This window comes from Dasypus novemcinctus, chromosome 10 (genome assembly GCF_030445035.2).
Source record: "Dasypus novemcinctus isolate mDasNov1 chromosome 10, mDasNov1.1.hap2, whole genome shotgun sequence".
NCBI lineage: Eukaryota > Metazoa > Chordata > Mammalia > Cingulata > Dasypodidae > Dasypus > Dasypus novemcinctus.
The window spans coordinates 103,427,827-103,451,086 of NC_080682.1; the positions used below are offsets into that span (position 1 = coordinate 103,427,827).

Genomic DNA, 23,260 nt, shown 5'->3' on the forward strand with positions numbered 1-23,260 from the left:
ATATTCCCAAAGAGAGTGAAAGCTGGGTTTGCAAATAGATTACTTGTATATCAGTGGTTACAGCAGTACTATTCACAATTGTCAAAAGCTGGAAACAACCCAAATGTCCATCAATGTTTTTCTAAAAATAAAACTGGGAGCTATGGTGTAATGAAAACAAGAACAATTACAGTGAGGAGGCATTTAGGAAGAATAGTTTGTGCTTTTTTTCTTCCCTATCTTTGGACATGGTCTTGTAAAAATGTATACCCCAACTCCTTGTGAAGTAATTTGTAAAGGTATTAGTCAGTTTCTACTCCACCTACCAAAAAAGAGACAAACTGGACCTTTTAAAGTAGTAGTTACAAAATGCATATAATTTTTAAAATAATATGTTTCAGGGAACATTTACTATGCCCTTACAGAAAGAAAATAGCATTTACCAATGATGGAACAATTTATCTTCCAAAGGATAGTTTTATCATTGAAAAAAAAAGTAAATTTCATTTATTTTCTCTGTATACATTGTGACATACCAGCAAAGTCATTGGACTTCAACACTTTGAATGAAATGATTTTCATTAAGGAATGATTGTATATAGATTGTAAGATTTAATTTGTAAAAACCAAGCTATTATAGTAGTCATTTCTTTACCAAATATAAAATTCTACTTTCTCTTTTGTTTCCCTTTATCATTCTTTGCACTGACAAATGCACTTCTTGCTCCCTGAAATGACTGAGTTGAGAGTATTCAAACTCATGTGCGTGAAAGACAAAACTCTTTAAAAATCATTCTCAAAAATGTATAGGCTGAATAACACAGTGGTTTTGGTGGTGGATGAAGATTGTGGTTAATAGTATAAATATAAGAACACTCTTCTTTTACAAAGTGCTAAGAATATGGTGATACACGGGAAAATTACAACTAATGTAACTTATCGATGATAGTTAACAGTAATACTGTAATATTTTTACAACAATAGCAAATAAGATTGTTTTTTTATACTAAGGGATAACAATAGTGTGGTATAAGGGGATTTTTCCTTTTGGAGTAATGAAAACAGGACAAATAGGAGAACTTTTCTCCTGAACGATAACAATTATACAATACTATTACAGGTATTAATTATTGGGTAGGCTGGGGGAAAAATACATCAAATGTAAGGTATGGGCTATAGTTAGTACTAATATTTTGATGATTCTCTTTCAGAGTTTGTAATAAATGTTTCACAGCAATGCAAGGTGTTGGTGGTGGGGAGATGTACAGTAGCCTTGTATGATGTTATGCATGTTTGTTTTGTAAATTTACAAATTTTAACTATATATTTATTGTCTATGTACATTCATATATGAATGATACACTTCAATAAAATTTTATTTTTAAAAAAGCAGTGTACAAGGCTAGCCTGTACAATTACCTCCCTTTTATCCTTTGGTGCCACCTTCACCAATACAGGAACAAGGAGAATGAATATCTTTCCATTTTTTTAGGACTGCTGTGTCCAGAAAATTTGTCCGTTAAAAGCATTTTTCTAATATTTGCACCTTTGTTTTGTTTGTATGCAAAATCATTTTAGATTCTACGATGAATAACTTATTACCTATGCACTAATGTTTAGGTCTTACCTTGTTAGAAGTTTCTAATAAAAACTGGAATGTGTTCTGCATAGCTTGGCATGTCTCTAGCTCAGTCCGACTGAAGGCTATTAAATAATCTTTAAGGTGATCATACACATTTCCATCAAGAGCCTGTTTATAGGAATAAACAAAAACAAAAAAGTTACAATAAATATTTGACATGTGATGCCTGCTTCTTACAAGTCAAGGAGATAAATTCGGTTTTAAATCTATTATTAACAAGTGGACAAAAGATAAACATTTTTACGTAAGGGTAAATATAAACAATAAACAATCACCTGGGAAAATGATGGATCTCTCCTATAAATAAGAACTGAAAAAAGTAAAATTCATTACAGGTAAAGCTGTGGGAAAACAGGGACTATACAACAAAGCTGGGAGATAAAAGGTCTAGGTTCTGATCTCTGATTCTCCATTTATTAGCTGCATCCACCTCTACTGTAGTCTCTTTATAAAACAGTGAATGTTTGCGTTGACTGAAGTAATGGAAGTAAAATGATCAAGGATAATGCCTGGAACAGAGCAGACTTTCAATGAGCATTAATGTCCCCCATTTTTTCTCATCCATTATTGGTAGGATTATAAATTAATGTGTTCTTAGAAGAAGACGGTCAAAGAAAAATCACAATAGAATAGTAAAGAAAGAAATGTAATTCAGTGATCCTGTTTGGGGACCGAAACATTAATGTAAACCTATGAAGGGATTTAAATATTCTTATTTGTCTAAAGATTTATGGCAGGATATTTTGGAATTGAAAAAGGGAAAAAGAAAAGACCACCACCAAACATTTGGGGAATCATTATTCTATGATGTATACAGTCACTAAAATATATACAACCCCCGAAATAAAAACTGAAAAGACTATATAGATGAAAAAGTTTGTATCGAATAATTTTAGGTTAAAATAAGAAAACAAAAGAGAATATTTACAAACTAGCATAACTTTAGAAAGTATATATCTATAATTATAATAATCCAAAAAGGTTTAGAATCTTGCTAATCAAAGCAGGTTTTTTCTTTTGCCATATATATAGTTTATTTACAATATGGCAGTTGTACATGCAGTTAATTATTTTCAATTAGTTTAATTTTTATTGTAAAAGTAATATTCACTAATTGAACCGGTATGTATTAAGCATCTTCTCTGTGCCAGGCACTGCTCTAAGCTCATGTAGAGCTTACATTCTAGTGGGGGAAGGTAAACATTAAACAAATGAACAAATAAAATAATTTCAGGAAGTGATAAGTGCAACGAAGAAGAGTAAAGCAGGATATTGGACTAGAGAATGATGGAGGAGTAAGGGCCGTAGTTAGAGTGGTTTGGGAAGCTCTCTCCATGAAGTGGACATCTGAGGCCTGCATAATGTGAAGGAGTTAAACATGTGAAGCTCTGAGGAAAGAGCATTTCAGATGGAGAGAACAGCAAACAGAAAATTCTGAGGCAAAATGATCTTGGTATGACTGAGGACAAGCCAGAAGGCCACACTGTTCTGCAGTGGATAGAGAGAGAAGAGAGTGGTAGGAGATGAGGCTAAGGAGAAGTGGGAAGAGCGGGGGCAGAGCAATGAGTCTTAAAGGCATGGCATGGACTCTGGATTTTATTCTGTAAAGGAAAGCTATTGGAGGATTTCAAGCAGAGAAGTGTGAGGATTTGGTTTATCTTCTAAAAAGACTCTGTGGCTGTTCTGCTGATTACTGACAGGAGGGTAGGAATGGAAGCAGGGATGCTGCTGCAGTAGTCTAGGCAAGAGATAATGGGAGATTGTGCAGGTGACAGTGGAGAAGGAGAGAAATGGTAAGAGTCCTCATATATTTTGAAGATAGAACAATTAAGACTTGCTGGTAAATTGGATATGGGAGATGAGGGAAGGGAAGTGTCAGCTCCCTATTTCTCAGTGCCCCCAAGGTTTTGGTTCAAGCTGTAGGGTAAAGGATGCCATTTACTGAGCTGGGGAAGATGGGAGTAGGGGTGAGGATTAAGAGTCCTGTTTTGGAAATGTCAGGTTTGAGGTACTTATTTGTCATCTACATGGAGCTGTCAGGTTGACAGCTCGATATATGTGATTGGAGCTCAAGCTGGAGATAGTCTGAGTCAACAGCATATAGATCAGCAGTTCTTTTTTTGTTCCATGGACCCCTTTGCCAGTCAGATGAAAACCATGGACCCCTTAATAAGTCCATACTATACTGTGTATTATTTAATAAATACATCACACCCACATCAACACATCCCCACAAGAATATTTTTTTTGAATTTCAATTCAAGCTCATGAATCCCTGATATTGATGGCCTTTAAAGCAATGGATTAAATGACCGAAGAGAAAGGGAAAAAAATTGATGATATGATCAGTGGGGGTAATTCCAAGCATCTAGCCCTAGTGTATGCAGAAGAATACAGGATGTGGAGGAGCAGGCTTCCAGTAGGAGCAGGGGATGGGACGGTATGCCCATTGTAAGATGAAAGAAGACAGATTATATGAAAATAGACACAGGGAGGTTGTCTATTTGTCCTGGAAAAAAACAGGTAATTCACTTCTGATTGCTTCTGTTTTTTTTGGTGAGATTATCAATTGAGAGTGAGTGGGGGCTGGATGGAAGAGTGTTGGAAATCTGGGAAGAGAGGAGAAGGTATGGAATAGTCACCCTGGAGAATAGGATAATGACCTAATTAGGGAAATGTGGTCGGTTGATGGGCAGGGCTCAATGTCGACTAGAGATTTACGGTCCCACATGTAGAGTGAAATCAAGATTTCTATGTTTAGGTACTTGGGCGCCAGCTTGGAGTAAGTAGGTGGAGAATAGAGTTTAACAGGGACTGAACTTTTGCCAAACAAGTGCAATGGAGAAGAGAGACGGAAGGGAGGGATTAAAGCAATGGACCATGGAGTCTACACTGGTAAGGAGGGATGTGCAGCTGTGATGTGGGACATGGATAGTAAGAGGTCGGAGTATAAATTGATGTAATCCATTCAGGGACAACTGGGCAATTCCTACCAATTTTTAAAATGTACATATCCATTGTCCTAACCTAGAAATGTATCTTCTAGATATAGTCCTGCATGTATGCAAAGATGAGTTGTCTATTCTAGCCCATGAGTCTAGAGTTTTTTATTGTGAGCAGGCATCACCATGTGCTTATTATGGCAAGAACACATTTCCCTCACTGCCACCCCTCCTTTAGCAAGCAGTAAGGGAGGCTGACTGCGTTACTTATGCTCCTGGCAACAGCAGTACCTCTTCTGCCTCAACCCTACAAACTGGAGGAAGGCACAACTGAAGTGATGACTCACTCTTCCTTAAGAGATGACAACCCACATTGGGTGCTGTCACTTTTAATTTTTTTTAACTTTGCCACACACAAAGGTAAAAAAAAAAAAAGAAAGCATTCTGTTTCTTAAGCTCAACAGGTTATGAACATTTTTACTTATTTATATACTCTTCATTTTACTTACAAGGAATCTTCAGAAGTAGGATTATACTTGGTTGTAAATTTGGTTGGGTGTTACAATTTTTTTGGTAGGATATTTTTTCCCCAAGTGTAAAATCAACGGCTTTTAGTATAATCACAGTGATGTGCATTCATCACCACAAAAAAATTTTAAAACAATTTCATTATTCCAAAAAGAAAAATGCCACACCCTTTAGCAGTCACCTCTCAATCCCTCTATCCTTCCCCATACAAAACCATTAATCTAATTCCATCCTTATAAATTTATTTGTATTTACATTTTATATAAATGGAATCATACAATATGTAGTACTTTGTGTCTGGTTTCTTTCACTCACTGTGTTTTTTTCCCGATATTAACATCTTGTCACATTAACATAAAATCACTCAGTTGCAAAGAAAAACAGTCTTATACATGCAATATTACCCATATTCATATTTCACATGAAGTTTACCTATGCTATACAGTCCCATGTTACATTATTTAGCTTTCCATCTAGTAATATATTTAAGCTTACTTCCTCTTTCAACCACTGTATACCCATATAATAGCACTGCTAGTTACAAACACTATGTTGTGCTTTCACTTTTTCTATTCTTTGCTAAAGATTAATAGACAACCTTTTTACCAATTTGCACAGGTTAATACTCACCTTTACATCTTCTAACCTCATTGCATTTTCTGGTGACCCATATTCTATTAGTAACTCCATGAGTTTACGCAATGTACTTAATGTGTAAAATCACAATCATAGAGTATTTGTCCTTTTGTGTCTGGCTTGCTTCACTCAACATAATATCCTCCAGGTTCATCCATGTTGTCATATGCTTCATGGCTTCATTTCTTCTTACTGCTGCATAATACTCCATCATGTGTATACACCACAGTTTGTTTATCCATCCATCATTTGATGGACACCTGGGTTGTTTCCATCTTTTGGCAATTGTGAATAATGCTGCTATGAACATCAGCGTGCAGATGTCTGTTTATGTCACGGCTCTCAGTTCTTCTGGGTATATACTAGTAGCAGCATCTTGGTGGTTCACATGGCTAATCTATATTCAACTTTGTTAGGAACTGCCGAACAGTCTTCCACAGTGGCTGCACCATTCTACATTCCCAAAAACAGTGAATAAGCATTCTTATCTTATCACATCCTCACCAACACTTGAAGTTTTCTATTTTGTTAACAGTGGCCATTCTATTACGCATGAAATGATATCTCATTTTATCTTTGATTTGCATTTCTCTAATCACCAGAGATGTTGAACATTTTTTCATGTGTTTTTTGCCATTTGTATTTCTTCTTTGGACAAATGTCTACTCAAGTCTTTCGCCTTTTATATTTTTCATTTTAAAAACAATTTATTGAAGTATATCATTCATACATGAACATATAATCAATAAGTATATAGTATAAGTTGTGAATTTACATGTGTAACACTATACAGGACTCCCATACATCACCCCACCACAAACACCTTGCATTGTTGTGAAACATTTCTAAGAAATTATGAAAAAGCATCATCAAAGTATTACTACTAACTATAGTCTGTATTTTAAAATTGGTATATTTTCCCAACTAACCCTATTATTTTTTTTGTTCATAAATGATACAATCTATCTAAAGTGTACAATCAATGGCATTTGTTATAATCATTGAATTGTGCGTTTATCACTTCAATCAATATTAGTGCACTTTCATTACTCCCCCAAAAAATACACAACAAAAAACAAACCACTATCACATCTATTTGTAAGCGCTAATAATTACAAATCCTATGATGTTTTTTTACCATTTCTATTCCTTTCCAAACACTTACAAACAACTGTTTACCAATTCTACATAGATTAAACTCAGCTTTCCATTCTCTAAACACATTCTTTTCTCTGGCAACTTATATTCTAACTTTTTACTCCATGAGTTTGTTCATTATATTTAGTTCATAATAGCGAAGTCATACAATATTTCATCCTTTTGTGTCTGGATTACTTCACTCAATATAATGTCCAGGTTCATCCACATTGTCTTATGTTTCACGACTTCATTTCTTCTTGCAGTTGAGTAATATTCCATCATGTATATACCACAGTTTGTTTATCTATCTGTCGGTTAACGGACACCTGGGTTACTTCCATCTTTTGGCAATTGTGAATAATGTTGCTATGGACATCGGTGTGCAGATGTCTGTCTGTGTCACTGCTCTCAGTTCTTCTGGGTATATACCTAGTAACGGTATTGCTGAGTCATATGAAAGATCTATATCTTCAACTTCCTTAGGAATTGCTGAACAGACTTCCACAATGGCTGTACCATTCTACATTCCCACCAGCAGTGAATAAGTGTTCCTATCACTCTAGATCCTCTCCAACACTGGCACTTTTCTGTTTTGTTAATAGTGGCCATTTTACATTTGTGAAAGGATATCATATTTTTGCTTTGATTTGCATTTCCCTGATAGTCAGTGAGGATGAGTATTTTTTCACAAGCTTTTTAAAAAAAAGCCATTTGTATTTCTTCTTTAGAAAAATGCCTATTAGGTCTTGTGCACATTTTTTAATTGTGTCACTTGTCTTTTTATGGTTGACTTGTAGGATCTCTCTACATAAAATGGATATTAGACCTTTGTCAGATGTGTGATTTCCAAATATTTTCTCCCATTTGGTAGATTGCCTTTTTATTCTCTTTACAGAGTCCTTTGAGGTGCAGAAGTGTTTAATTCTGAGGAGGTCCCATTAACCTATTATTTTTTTGTTGCTTATGCTTTGGATGTAAGGTTTAAGAGACCCCCACCTAGTACAAGGTTTTGTAGATGTTTCCCTATGGTACCTTTGAGGTGTTTATTGTCCTGGCTTTTTATTTTTTTCTATTTTTAAAGAATCTTTAGAATATAAATAAATGTTATATCAAAAAATATAGGGGATTCCCATATATCCCCCTCCCACACTCTCCTCCATTAACAACATCCCTTATACGTATGGTACATTTGCTACAATTGATGAACACATACTGAAGCAATGCACATGGTCTACGGTTTACATTATAGTTTACACTTTGCACTGCACAATTTTATAGGTTTTGACACAAAGCATAATAACCTGTGCCCATCACTGCAATGTCATGCAGGACAATTCCAATGTCTCAAAAATGCCCCATGTTACACCTATTCTTCCCTTTCCCTTCCCTCAGAACCTCTGGTGGCCACTGCCCTTCTATCAATGATTTAAGTTCTTCCATTGCTAGAATAATAATAAGTCTACTTTAGTCCATACCTGCATTTCCCCCTTAGGTTTAGGTCTTAGAGCTGATTCTTGTATAGGGAGTGAGATAGAGGTCCTCTTTCGTTCTTTTGATTATAGATATCCAGTTCTCACAGCACCATTTATGAAAGAGACCTTCTGTCCCAGCAAAGTGGACTTGGTAGGTTTATCAAAAATCAGTTTACCAGGCGGCGGACTTGGCCCAGTGGTTAGGGCATCCGTCTACCACATGGGAGGTCCGCGGTTCAAACCCTGGGCCTCCTTGACCCGTGTGGAGCTGGCCCATGTGCAGTGCTGATGTGTGCAAGGAGTGCCCTGCCACGCAGGGGTGTCCCCTGCGTAGGGGAGCTCCATGCGCAGGGAGTCCGCCCCATAAGGGGAGTCGCCCAGTGCCAAAGAAAGCGCAGCCTGCCCAGGAATGGTGCTGCACACACGGAAGAGCTGACACAGCAAGATGACACAACAAAAAGAAACACAGATTCCCGTGCCACTGACAACAGAAGCAGACAAAGAAGACGCCCCAAATAGACACAGAGAAAAGACAACCGGGGTGGGGGGGGTGGAGGGGAGAGAAATAAATAAAATAAATAAATCTTAAAAAAAAAAAATTAGTTGACCATAGATGTAAGGGTCTATTTCTGAATTCTCCATTCTATTCCACAGATCAGTGTGTCTGTCTTTACGCCAATACCATGGTGTTTTAACCACTGTGTAGCTTTATAATACACTTCAAGGTCAGGGAACATGAATCTACTAACTTTGCTCTTCTTTTTAAAGATGTTTTTGGCTACTCAGGAACCCCTTTCCATCCAAATAAATTTGGTAATTGACTTTTTTATTTCTGTAAAGTAGGCTGCTAGAAATTTGTTCGGTATTGCCTTGAATCTAAAAATCAATTTGGAGGCAGTGGACTTTGGCCCAGTAGTTAGAGCGTCCGTCTACCACGTGGGAGGTCCACGGTTCAAACCGTGGGCCTCCTTGACCCGTGTGGAGCTGGCCCATGCGCAGTGCTGATGCGCGCAAGGAGTGCCCTGCCATGCAGGGGTGTGCCCCGTGTAGGGGAGCCCCAGGCGCAAGGAGTGCGCCCCGTAAGGAGAGCCGCCCAGCGCGAAAGAAAGTGCAGCCTGCCCAGGAATGGCACCGCCCACACGGAGAGTTGACACAACAAGATGACGCAACAAAAAGAAACACAGATTCCCGTGCCGCTGACAACAACAGAAGCGGACAAAGAAGATGCAGCAAATAGACACAGAGAACAGACAACCGGGGTGGGGGTGGGGAGGGGAGAGAAATAAATAAATAAATCTTTAAAAAGATAAAAATAAAAATCAATTTGGGTAGAATTGACATTTTCATGTTCAGTCTTCCAATCCATGAACATGGAATGTCCTTCCATTTGTTTAGGTCTTCTTTAATTTCCTTTAGCAGTGTTTGTAGTTTTCTGAATACTGATCCTTTATATTCCTACTTAAATTAATTCCTAGGAATTTGAGTCATTTTGTTGCTATTGTAAATGGAATTTTTTCTTGATTTCTTCCTCAGCTTGCTCATTACTAGTGTATAGAAACGCTACACACCAGTAGCTCGTCTGCTCATAAGGTGTGGGAATGGCACCTACAGCTGCAGCTGCAGCTTCCACTCAAAGCCTTTCCATCGAGTTTTTTCTTGTGCCCCTCTCTCTTCTATGTGCTGCCCAGCCTTTCCCTCGTGTCCTAAACCCTAGAACATTTTTTTCCATGCTGTTTCTGCCTGTCCTCTAGCTATTTTTCTGGGAAAGAAAAATATATCTGCCTAATCCATCATCTTCCCAGAAGTCTCCCAATGCAGGTTTTTGTTGTTGTTGAGGTATAATCCACTATACTTAAATTCACCATTTTAAATATGATAAACTGTATAATTCAGTAGCTTTATTACATTCAAAGGATTGTGCAACCACTTATTCCAGAACATTTTCTTCACCCCAAAAAGAAACCCTGAACTCATTAAGCAGGTCACTCCCTATTCCTCACTCCCCCAGGGTCTTGGCAACCACTAATCTGCTTTCTGTCTCTATGGATTTGTCTATTCTCGACAGTTCATATAAACTAAATAATATAATATGTTGCTTTTTGTTTTTGGCTTCTTTCAAATCAGTGTAATGTGTTTAAGGTCATCTGTGTTGAAGCAGTATCAATACTTCATTCTTTTTCATGGCTGAATCTATTCCATTGCATGAACAGACCACAATTTGTTTATCCATTCATCATTTGATGGACAATTAGGTTGCTTCTCCTTTTTGGTTATAATGAACAACGGGGCTGTGAACATTCGTGTAAAAGTTTTTGTTTGAATATCTGTTCAGTTATTTTGGTTATATATCTAGTAGTGAAATTGCTGGGTCACATGGTAATGCTACATTCAATTTTAGTGGAACTGCCAAACTGTTTTCCACAACAGCTGTGCCATTTAACATTCCCATTAACAATTTAAAAGGGTTCAGATTTCTCTATATCTGTGCTGACACTATTTCTGTATATTTTATATTATAGGCATCCTAGCGGATGTGAAGAGGCATCTTACTGTGCTTTTAGATTTGCATTTTTCTAAAGACTAATGAGGTGGAGCATCTTTTCACGTACATATTGGCCACTTGTATATATTCTTGGAGAAGTGTCTATTCAAATCCTTTGCCTATTTCTTATTTTTTTAAATTTTTTATTTTTTTGTCTTTATTTTTTTAATGTTACATTAAAAAAATATGAGGTCCCCATATACCCCCCACCCCCCTCACCCCACTCCTCCCATAACAACAACCTCCTCCATCATCATAGGACATTCATTGTACTTGGTGAATATATCCCTGAGCACTGCTGCACCACATGGTCAATGGTCCACATTATAGTTTACACTCTCCCCCAGTCCACCCAGTGGGCCATAGGAGGACATACAATGTCCGGTAACTGTCCCTGCAGTACCACCCAGGACAACTCCAAGTCCTGAAAATGCCCCTCCATCACATCTCTTCTTCCCACTCCCTACCCTCAGCAGCTACCATGGCCACTTTTTCCACGTCAATGCTATATTTTCTTCGATTACTAATCACAATAGTTCATGAATAGAGTATCAGTAAGTCCACTCTAATCCATACCCTATTCCTCCATCCTGTGGACCCTGGAATGGTTGTGTCCACTCCACATCTACATCAAGAGGGGGCTTAGATTCCACATGGATGATGGATGCAATTCTCCTGCTTTCAGTTGTAGGCACTCTTGGCTCCCTGGTGTGGTGGTTGACCTTCTTCACCTCCATGTTAGCTGAGTTGGGTAAGTCCAATAAACTAAAGTGTAGGAGTTGCAAGTCTCTTGAGGCTCAGGACCTTGCTATCACATGGACAGTCCAGAGATTCAGGTCCCCTGAGCAGACATTAAACCCCAGCGCCAACCACAGGTCCGATAAAAGTAACAGGAGAGGCTTGTGAACAAAGATCACATCTGAGTCCAGCTCCATCACACTCAGAAACACAAACTCCAAAGTAGGGTCAACTGACATGGCACTGAACTCCATCTGCCATGTCCATAGAACCTGTGGGTCTCTGTAGCCTTCACAAGAACCAATACCTGGGGTTGTATCTCCTTTATCTGTCTCTGGGACTCTGCTGAGGTGTGCGTAAGGGTGACTCCTCTGATGACCTCAGGCTCTTTTTTGGAGACTCATAGCCATATAAACTCATTTGTCTTTCCCTATTTCTTAACTGGGTTGTCATTTTGTTGTTGAGTTGTAAGAGTTCTTATATATCCTGAATACTAGACTCTTATGAGTTACATGGTTTTCCCTTTCTTCCAATTTGTTAGTTGTCTTTTCACTTTCTTGATAGTGTCCTCTGATACACAAAAGTATTTAATTTTTATGAAGTCTGATATATCTAATTTTAATTTTGTAGCTTGTACTTTTAGTTTCATAGCTAAAAATTCTCAATGGAAATTTTATAGTAAAGGACTTCTTTATGTATATTTGGCTATTCAATTAAACTTGTACTATAAAACAGATTCTTAAAAATACACAATTTCTGTCCCCAAGGCACTGAGTAATAAAACTGTACATTCTATATTGCTTATATCACTAGATGGCACCAGTGAGCACTTTAAATAAAGGCAGTCCAAACACTGTATCTTAAGATGCTTTCTAACATGCCAAGAACAACTGTTGATGTTAAAGCTGAAGGAAAGTTTCTACCTTAAGACATGCTCTTCACGAACTTGTGAAAAAAGAAATAACTACTTTTGATATGAAGTTTTTCTCTGAGAAAAGCTCTTGGTAGATGGTCTTAAGCAGGAAAATCACTGGAGTATTTGTTTAAATAAAGCAAATGGCAACAGAGGCATCGTGAGCTCCAAAAAGAGGAAACCTGCATTTTGAATCAAAGACGAGCACAGATTCTCTCTCAATATAAACTTGGCACTGTTTAACTGTATAAGATTGATGAAGACGGGATTAGAAATTCTTTTTTTTAATTAAGTTTTTCACCCTATAATAATCAAGATTGCTTTGGATTAAAGATACTATTTCTCATTAATGGAATTGTGCTATTGATTTTGAGAAATGTATGCCACAATCAGGAATTATTCATTCCCTCAGCTTTTTAAATCCTGTTTTTAAAAATCTAAACTTTATAAAGACATTTAAGAAGTAACTTGTTGCGACAGTATATTTCAATTTAACTACAAAGCATATATTATCTTATTGGGTTATAAAATACTTAACTGACAAATGAATTCTAGGTCCATGTGAAGATATATTTATCTCCTAAACTTGGTTGCCAAAGTTTTAGCAAAACAGTTTTGAACTTAAATCTCTCTCTTCATTCACTTTCAAGGAATGTCAACCAGAATTAGAGATGTGGAATATTTAACACACTAAAGAGTTAAAAAGTAATAAAAAGCCTGACAACTTAGTGAATAAGTAGTGCCTAACCGCTTATATGAAAAGATGTAACTCAAAATAGGGGTAGGGTTTATGCTTAAAAAAAATTAAAAAAAAAAGCTAAAGCCCTATTTAACAGTAATAAATTCAAATGTTTATATATTAACATTTCACAAGGCATAAAACAAATGTATTGCAGTTCTTTCATCTCCGCCTTGCCAGGTAGGTAAAAATTCACAGGTTTTGATGAAGTAAGGAGGTTTCTTCAACTACTAGCTACTGTCTTTTTTCCAGTGTCTTAGTAAACCAGTGGTTCTGAAATTTAAGTGTGCATGAAAATCACTTGGGGGGCTTACTAAAACACAGATTGTTGGGTCCCACCACCACAGTTTCCAATTCAGTGGTCTGGGAGCCTGAAATTTTACATTTCTATAAATTGCATAAGTGATGGGTTTTGCCCCCAAAGTTTCTGATTGTGGGTGGAGGGGCTGAAAAATTTACATTTTCTAACAACTTACTTCTGATCTAGGGACCACACTTTGGGCACCACTAGACTACAGAGTCAATTTAGGCTACTTAGATTGGGCATTTAAATAGAGCTAGATCCTGGTGATCTGTAGAAGCAGAGGGGCTGGAGGCAGAGAGGCCTATCATCACGAATATGTCCACAGGACTAATACAGCAGATGAGGAGCAGTTTTAAACTGAGGCTTATGCTCTAAATCAGAGTTAGGGAGACAATAAGATGCAGAATGCGAAGGAGCTAGAGTTCTGAAATACACTGGATATGGGTTGGAATCCCAGATTTTAAATTACTTCACCATTTTTATGGTTTTCTCAAAACCATGGAGCTGACCTGTGCTCAGTGTGGGTTCCTGGTCACAGTTCTGGAGGGAACAGGGTAACCCCCATGTACAGATGAGGAGCATGCATGCCTGACCCAATCTGTCTGCTGAGGGCTTGAGAACTCATCATAGAACTTGCTCTGCATGTAGAGGCGGCTAACAGAGCCCCCCTAGAGAACACTGTGGGAGAGCAGTCAAGTGGATGCCTCAGGCAAAAGACTGCTGGCTGTGGGACGTACAGTACAGCACCAGGATCTGAGGAAACTGTTTCCTAGGGCCACATGCACATGCCCATGACAAGACACATGCACGGAAAGAATTGGGGAGGCCCCTACACTTTGACCGGGAGCCATTCTCTGAATTCTAAGTATGGAAGAATACTTGCATAGGTCAATCTGCAAAAGCTGGAAAAGGTGTTTTCTTTCCCCACTCCCTTTTTTTTTAGTTAGCTCCTGGCATTTAAAGAAAGCTCTGTTATAAACTAGCTTGATACAAGCTTAAGGAACAGATGCAGAGTTCAAATTCTAACAATAACACATAGAAATATCAAAATGTCCAGGTTTCAACAAAACGTTACAAAGTATACAAAGAAACAGGAAATGGTGGCCCAGGCAAGAGAGAAGATAAAGCATTAGAAGCCATCAATGAGGAGGACCAGACCTGAGACATACCAAGACAAAGATTTAAATAAATTTTTAAAAAAAGTCCTAATATTCCTAAATATGCTCAGAGAACATGGACAAAGAACTAAAGAAAATTCAGGAAAACAACAGATGAACACAAAGAGAATATCTATAGAGAGATAGAAATTATGAAAAGGAACTAAACAGAGCTAAAGACCACAAAAATTAATAGAAATAAAAAATTCCCTAGAGGGGTTAAACAGCATATTTGCGCTGACAGAAGAAAGAATCAGCAATCTTGAAATTAAGACTACTGAAATCAGTTGGAGAATCAAAAAGAGGAAAGAATGAGGTAAAGTGAATAAGGCTTGGGAACCTGTTGGACACTAGGAAGTGTAACAATATATATACATTGTTGGAGTTTCAGAAAGAGAAGAAAGAGAAAAACGGGTACAGAGAATAATCAAAGAAATAATAGCTCAAAACTTCCCAAAGCTAATGAAAAACATGAATATATATATATATATATATATATATCCATCCAAGATGGTCAATGAACTTTAAACAGGATAAACTCAAGAGACCCACATGACACCAAGTTATAATAATCAAATTGTTGAATGGCAAATACAGATAATTCTGAATACTGCAAGAGAGAAGCAACAGGTCACACACAAGGGAGCCTCAGTAAGATCAAACGTCAATTTCTCATTGGGAACAATGGATAACAGATGTAAAGTGCTAAAAGTAAAAAATTGCCAACCAAGAATTCTATATCTAGTAAACTGTCTTTCAAAAGAGGGGAAGAGATTAAGACATTTCCAAATAAACCAAAGCTGGGGAAGTTCATCACCACGAGATCAGCTGTAACAGATGCTAAAGGGCTTTCTACAGGTTGAAAGGAAAGGATCCTCAACAATAAATTGAAGCTGCATGAAGAAATAAAGGTCTCCAGTGAGGGCGATAACATGTAATTATAATGCCAGTACTACTGTATTTTTGGTTTGTAACTCCTCTTTTTTACATCCTACAGAATCCAAAAGGCCAATGCATAAAATGTAACAATAAAAAAGTTGGTTTGGACTCATGATGTATAAACATATAATGTGTGACAAGAACTACATAAAGGAGGGGGAACAGCGGGGTACAGGAACATAGTTTGTATGTATTAGGTTAAGTTGGTTTCAAAGCAAACGACAATGATACAGATTTAGGATATTAAATTTATGTGACATGGTAACTACAAAGAATATATTGAAGAATATGCAATCTCATCGAGATAGAAATTAGAAAATAGGTTGTCAGGAGCATGGGGCAGGGGGAATAGAGAGTTAATGCATAATGGGTATAGGGTTGATGTTTGGGGAGATGGAAAAATTTTAGTAGAAGGAGGTGATGAGGGTGCCAGAGTAGTGAATGTGATTAATCCCACTGAATGGCATGCTTGGGAGGGTTGAGATGGGCAAATTAATGTTGAATATGTGTTCCCACAGAAGGAAGGAAGGAAGGAAGGGAGGGAGGGAGGGAGGGAGGGAGGGAGGGAGGGAGGTTTGGGAGGGAGGGAAGGAGGGAGGGGATGGGAGAGGAAAGAAAGAGGAAAGAAAGGGAGGTGAGGAAGGGAGAAAGAGCCAAAGAACAGCAAAAAGACAATAACAATTAAATGTTATGCATGATCCTAGATGGCATCTAGGAATGGAGGATAAAAAGGGAACATTTTGGGGACACATGAAAAAAATGGAATATAGACTGTAAGCTTTTTATCAATGTTAAATTTTTAACTGCACTTACGATAGTTACATAAGTGAATACACATGGCAGTAAAAAGTGTTCAAGGAGCATGATGTATACAATCTACACCCCAGTGTTCAGAAAATGTGTTTATTAAAAATAGGGAAGCAGATGTGGCTTAAGTAATTGGGCTCCCGTCTACCATATGGGAAGCCCAGGGTTTGATTCCCGGGGCCTCCTGGTTAAGGCATGCTGGCCTGAGAAGTGCTGGCCCACGTGGCAAGCTGGCCTTAGTGGAGAGCTGGCGCAGCAAGATGACACACAGAAAGCGACACAGAGGAGAGACAATAAGAGATGCAGCAGACCAGGGAGCTGAGGGGGTGTGAGAGATTGAGCACCTCTCTCCTACTCTAGAAGGTCCCAGGATCAGTTCCCAGTGCCACATAAAGAGAAGACAAGCAGACACAGAACGCACAGTGAATGGACACAGCGAGTAAACAAGGGGGGCAGGGAATAAGTAAATAAATCTTTAAAAAAGAATAGACCGGAAAGGATCTGGCTCAAGTGATTGAGAACCTGCCTCCCTAATGGGAGGTCTTAGGTTTGGTTTCTGGTGCCTCCTGGGAAAACAAAAAAGCAAACAACAGGTAAAACTAACAAAAAAACCAATTCAGGGAGCCAACATGCCTCGGTGGTTGATCACTGGCTTCCCACATACAAGGTCAGGGTTCAATCCCTGGCCCCCAGTGCCTCAAAAAAAAAAAGACAGACACATAGATAGATGAATTGTAGACAGATGGAAAAAAGGAAATAGATAAGATAGCAAATAAGGAAAATGTTAAAACTGGTAATCTGGGCATAAGGTATATTGGACTTCTGTGATTTAAAAAATATATATCCTTTTTTTTCTCCCCCTCCCCCACCGCCCTATTTTTTACTGCCTGTGCTCATTTGCACATCGGAGGTCCCATGAGGACAAAAAAAAAAAAAAGATACTCAGATTACATAAAATGTTACATAAAAAATATAAGGGGGTGGGTGATCTTCTATGTCTATTTCTCTCTCTCTCTTTTTCTTTTTTTGCCTTCTCTTCTTTTTTTGTCCTCTAGGATTCATCGGGATTTGATCCTGGGGCCCTCCGATGTAGAGAAAGGTTCCCTGTCACTTGCGCCACCTCAGTTCCTGGCTTCTGTTGCATCTTGCCTCGACTCTCCCCTTCGTCTCTTTTGTTGTGTCATCATCTTGCTGTGTGGCTCACCACCTGGGCGCTGGCTTGCCATGCAGGCTCACCTTTCCCAGGAGGCCCCAGGGATAGAACCTGGGTCCTCCCATATGGCAGACAGAAGCCCAATCACTTGAATCACATCCGCTTCCTTATATGTGATTTGTATTATTTTTGTAACTGTCCTGTAAGTTTGAAAGTATTTCAAAATAAAAATCTTACTAAAAAATAAAAAGGATGCACTTCATATTCCTTATATTCTTATTTCCATAAGCAACATATGATATTTTCCTTATCAACTTGTCAATAATGAATAATTTCCTTTCATTTAAAATCTTTGCCGATTTCATTGGTTAGAAGCACCTTAGTGTAATTTACATCTGATTTGTTAGTGACTTTGTCTCCACGTTTATTGGCCATTTGTATTTATTGTGAACTGTTTATAGGGAATTGATTTTTTTTTTCCAGTCATACATTCACTAATTCATTCCTTCAAAAAAAATTTAGTGAATGTCTCTTCTGTTCTAAGCACTGGATTACAGCCAATAACAGAGTCCTGACCCTCAATGAAGATGGGGCAGATAGACAATAAAAACCCAACTATGATGGTTAAATTCATGTGTCAACCTGGCGAGGTTATGGTGTCCAGTTGTCTGGTCAAGTAAGCACTGGCCTGACTGTTACTGCGAGGGTACTTCATAGATGGATTTGCACGTATGGTCAGCTGCATCTGGGGCTGAGTGAACCCACATTCGACAAAGAAGACTGCCCTCAGCAATGAAGGGAGCCTCCTTATCCAATCGGCTGGAGGTCTTAAAGCCAAAATCGAGGATTTCAGAAGTCAGGAAGAATTTCTGCCTCTACTTTAGCCACCCAGCCAGCTTCTTCTGGGGAATTCAATTTCACCTTTATCAAATTTCCAAATTCCCATGGTCACATGAGCCAATTCATATAATAAAGCTCTTATTTACATATATTTTTAAAGTAAAAAAAAAACCCATAACCGAATATTAGACAGGGGAAAAAAAAGTGTCCCCCCACCACCCAAAAAAAAAAAAAGTTTTTTTTAATGGCTTCCACTGCCTAGTCTGAAAAGTCAAAACTCTTTAGTTGGCATTAAAGGTCCTTTACACTCTAGTCCCCACTTTCCTCTCATTAGCACCATCTCCTATCACTGTTCTCTGCATTGTACTCTCCATTCCAACCACGCTGAGTAATTGTGAAAATGTATTCATTTTTGTATTTTCAACTAAGTTCTTCTTTTGGCCTAATCTCCTTCCCCTCTTCTCTCCCACTCCAATAATAACAGTGATAATAATATTGATGGCTAACAGAGGCAACTAACTTTTATTGCCACCAAGTTCCAAGTGCTTTACAAAATTTACTCAATTAGAAGCCCCTTACGTGCTCTCACAACCTTCCGTACATTCCATGGGTATTATCACAAGTCAATGACTCAGTCTTATTTAGGCACAGTATATGGAAGATAGCAGGTACTCAAAATTATTTATAGAATAAATAAATGAATGCTTTAATCTAGAGTTTAGTACAGCAATAAAGATGCACTGAATCAGTCAGATCACAGGCAAACTAGACCCAACATATTCCAGTCCAGAAAAAACGAACAATTAGTCATCATGACCAAACACAATAAAGGTCTTTCTTGGCTTCAGCGATGGAAGTATGGCTCATGAAATTACATCAGGAGGGAGGTGAGCCAAGTGATGGATGCCTCTTCCAACAGACAGAGACTAATCTCGAAATATTTTCTTTTTACCTATTTGACACTCCAAATTTTAATTACCATCATTGTAGGTGCACATGTACCAACTTTTTTGGTGGATAAAAATAAGATAGCTGGAGGCCCTCTGGCTTGCATGGATTGCTGTTAGTATGCATAGGAGTTAATACTGGAGGTACGAAAATTAAGAAACTGTTGGAATTCAAACCCTGTGATTCACTGCAGTCCTCTGCTTCAAGTTAACTGCGATTGTTTGAACCACTGAAGGCATCTAGAAGCAATGCTGGGTAGTACTGTCTCAACATGTACTTTTATGATTAGAAATACATGGTTTGTGATTAGAAGGCACATATAAATATTTATATGGACTTTGTTTAAAAAGCCCATGAAGAGAAAAGAAATTGTCCTAAAAATATCTGAATGAAACATTGGGTATCAAAGAGCTTGAAAATGTTCTTTACAAACTCCTCCATCACAGTTCTCACCACATTGTATTGAAGCCACTTTTATATATGTCTGATTTCTTCAACAAACCATCAGTTCCTTAAAAGCAGACAGTGCCTCCTACTTCTCTGCATCCCCAACACTTAGCTGAGAGGGCCAGCAATAAATGATTATTAAAATGAACTGAACTGAAAAGTAGCTAGAAAAGCAGGCTCCAGTTGTCCTAGAAAGAAGGCAGGCACTGAGGCAGCATTCTGAGTGTGAACGAGAAAATCACGCATTTACTTTTAGCTTAATTGGGTCAGTTTTACTCTGGTGAAAAATAATATTCAAAATAGCTTAGATTTTGACCAGATACTATTTCTTTCCCTCCTCTGACTTTGAAATGTATATCAAACTGCTTCTTAGAATGAAACATTCAGTCCTCCATCTGCTTCTCTCTTTGTGTTTCCAGCTCAGTGTGTGATGGCACAATCCACCCACTTACCAGTGTCAGAAACCTGTAAGTGAAGGTTTACTTTTCCCGCTGCCATCACCAACTTACAGTTAATACTAAATCTTAATAATACTTCTTAAATATTTATCAAATCCAATCCCTCCTTCCAATCTCCACTATTACACTCTGGCCATCTCTGTCTCATGTTGCAGTGAATCCTATCTGTCGTTCTTATCCAACTGTCCCTCTCACCAACCTATTTCCACACTGCAACTAGAAGGGCGTTTCTAAACTGCATATTTTACTTAACTGCTTAACACCGTTCGTTAGGTACATTTAAAATAACATTTAAAACATCTTCATCATGGACTTCATGATCTGGACTTGGCATACCTCTTCAAATTCTTTACTTATTATTTCCCAATTTCCTTCCCCATTACCCATTCCCAAAAATGCATACATTTTGTTTCCTCAAATATGCTTCTTTTGCCTTTATGCTTTTTCACGAGCTTCTGCTCTGCCTTGAATACTCTCTGCTCTTTTCTTCTTGGTCTGGCTAATTCTTACTCCTCCTTCAAATCCTCATTTAGGTATTATCTACCCTGCACATCCCTCTTGTCTTCTGGCTTCATAACTCCTGGTCATAGCATATAACTTTGCGCCGATGATGCTTATTTATCTATCCTTCCTTTTGTTTTGAAGTTTTGTGAAGGGATGGATCATGTCTATCTGTTTAGTACTGCATCTTCTGTGCTAAGTACAGGGTTTAACATATGTGTGGTGCTGAATAAATATTTGTTCAACAGATATTTAATACACTGATGAGAACTCACATGGAAAAATTTAATGAGCCCACATTTGAGTTCCATCACTGAAAAGTAAACTTAATTATATGATAAAACAATAGTAACATTTTGTCCAAGCTAAAAGAAGAAAATGGTTTCACAAAACTTTGTCTAAGGCAGTAGTTTTCAAACCTTTTTAATAGTGGCATGTCTTTATGTGGAATCTCAAGGCATATATGGTTTTACATGTTTTCTCTTTTTCTAGCCCCAGACCCTGCTCTCTTGATCACAAGGGTGAGTTGGTCTGCAAGCTCACCCTTCACCCCATGACTGGGTATGGTGGGCCAACCCTGGGATGGAAATTGAAAGTTGAGTCCAAAATTGTCTAGTTTTCTCACCAAATAGAGAAAAGCCTTCCTGCAGTAAGTAAGAATTCAGCCAACTCAAAGGGAAAAGCAGTGAAGCGAGATCTGAGAGAGTAAAGATGGGAATGGTGGCAGGAGAGAGGAAGATTCACTGATCCCTGAGTAAGCACTACCTTATGTTTTCTGTGATTTAGTTGCCTGAGCTAACATATTCCCCTATTTGAAACTGTTTTCAGTTGGGTCTTTGTTACATGCAACCAAGAGGCTCCTTACTAAAGGGTTCTGGATGATAACTGCAGCTTATATCAATCATAAGATCCAAATTACTCCTTTTGGTTGCAATATAAGAAGAAACTCTTGATTTATATATATAACTAAGCACAAGAATTATAAGTCAATAGTTTGCCGTACTATTCCTAGTTCTCTTCAATTAAACATATGTAAATGCTTGGAGTGAGAAATTTTTATTTTGAAGTTGAATCACAAATATAATCCAATATGTGCATATATTTTTTGTAAATTTAAAGTCAGGTAAGAACTACTTGAAATGTCCAATAAATTCTAAAAAGATAGCATCACAGCTATAATAGTTTAGAAAGGGCATGCGGTGCAAAGATGCATCTGGCATGTATCTAGCATTAGGTATTTAAATAACAATGTTCTCTAAGTGTAGTTTGTTCAATTTGAAATGAGCAGATGTGTACAGAACTCATAGAGAAACTTGTGTGAGGAACCATAAATTTCTTAATTAACGATACACTGCAGTTCACATATATGTTCAGAAATAGCAGGAGAAGCATTCTTTCAATGCTTATACAAATATAAGTCAATCTGGTAGTATGAGTTCCTTGGTGGTCTCCAATATGCAAAAATTTGATAGGTAACTCACTCAAATGTGTATTTTTAAAATGGCAAACTTTTGACTATTTGCTATAAATTGCTAGGGGAAAAATCCTGTAGTATCAAAACTGAGAAACCAGAAACCACAGGGCCTTTGAGCAACAATATGTTTTTGGATTTTTTTAAAAAGCTTTATTTATTTATTTCTCCCCACCCCCTCAATGGTTGTGCTCGTTGTCTGCTCTCTGTCTGTTCATTGTGTCCTCTCTGTTGTCTGTTCATCTTCTTTTAGGAGACACCAGGAACTAAACCCGGGACCTCCCATATGGGAGGGAGGTGCCCAACTTCTTGAGCCACATCCGTTCCCCAAACGATGTTTTAATGTGCTCTTTAAAAATTGACTTCAAATGCTTTTAATTGAAAATTTTTTATGTCAATATTATAAATTACTCAACACAAGATAGTAAGTACAATAACCATAAATCTGCTTTAGTCAGTGGTTACATTCCCACTTTTATTTTTGTTCATTCCTCAATCCTGAGGGATTTGGGACAATGTTCACTCTGATTGCTTGAGGCAGAGAAGGGCTATAGATATTATACAGTAGAGGAATGGAACTGTTTTGCTTGCAGTTGAAGATACTTCTTGGTTTTGGGATGGGAAAGTCCATCTTCATTGTTTTACTAGTTATCCAGGGCATGCCCAAAGCATTGTAGAGCATGAGTTAGCCTCTTGCCTGCTGGGTTTCAGGGCTCAGCAAGCACAGGAACAATCTGAGAGCATTAAGTCTCTGAGAAACATACTTACCAAGTATATTGAAAATTATAGGTTCAAATAAAAGAAGAGTCATAATTGGGGAGGATTCATAAATGAGTACAACTATGCTATATTGCGTAAATAGGTTTTCACATACTCATATGGATCCCACCAGGGGGTATCGATTTCAGTGGCTGTGTGACTTGCCTAGGGTGTCCAGATGTCCCTCGGGCCCTCAGGAGCACAT

The 23,260-nt window shown here is 37.9% G+C and overlaps 1 protein-coding gene across 2 annotated transcripts in view; it reads right to left on the minus strand.

The window, feature by feature from the left end:
• Positions 1-23,260, minus strand: part of FCHSD2 (FCH and double SH3 domains 2) — a 359,152-nt gene that overhangs the window by 97,031 nt on the left and 238,861 nt on the right. For both annotated transcript variants that reach the window (XM_058305914.2, XM_071218257.1), the window contains exon 9: positions 1,607-1,729. In XM_058305914.2, coding sequence (XP_058161897.1) covers positions 1,607-1,729 — 123 coding nt within the window. The remainder of the gene's footprint in view (positions 1-1,606; positions 1,730-23,260) is intronic.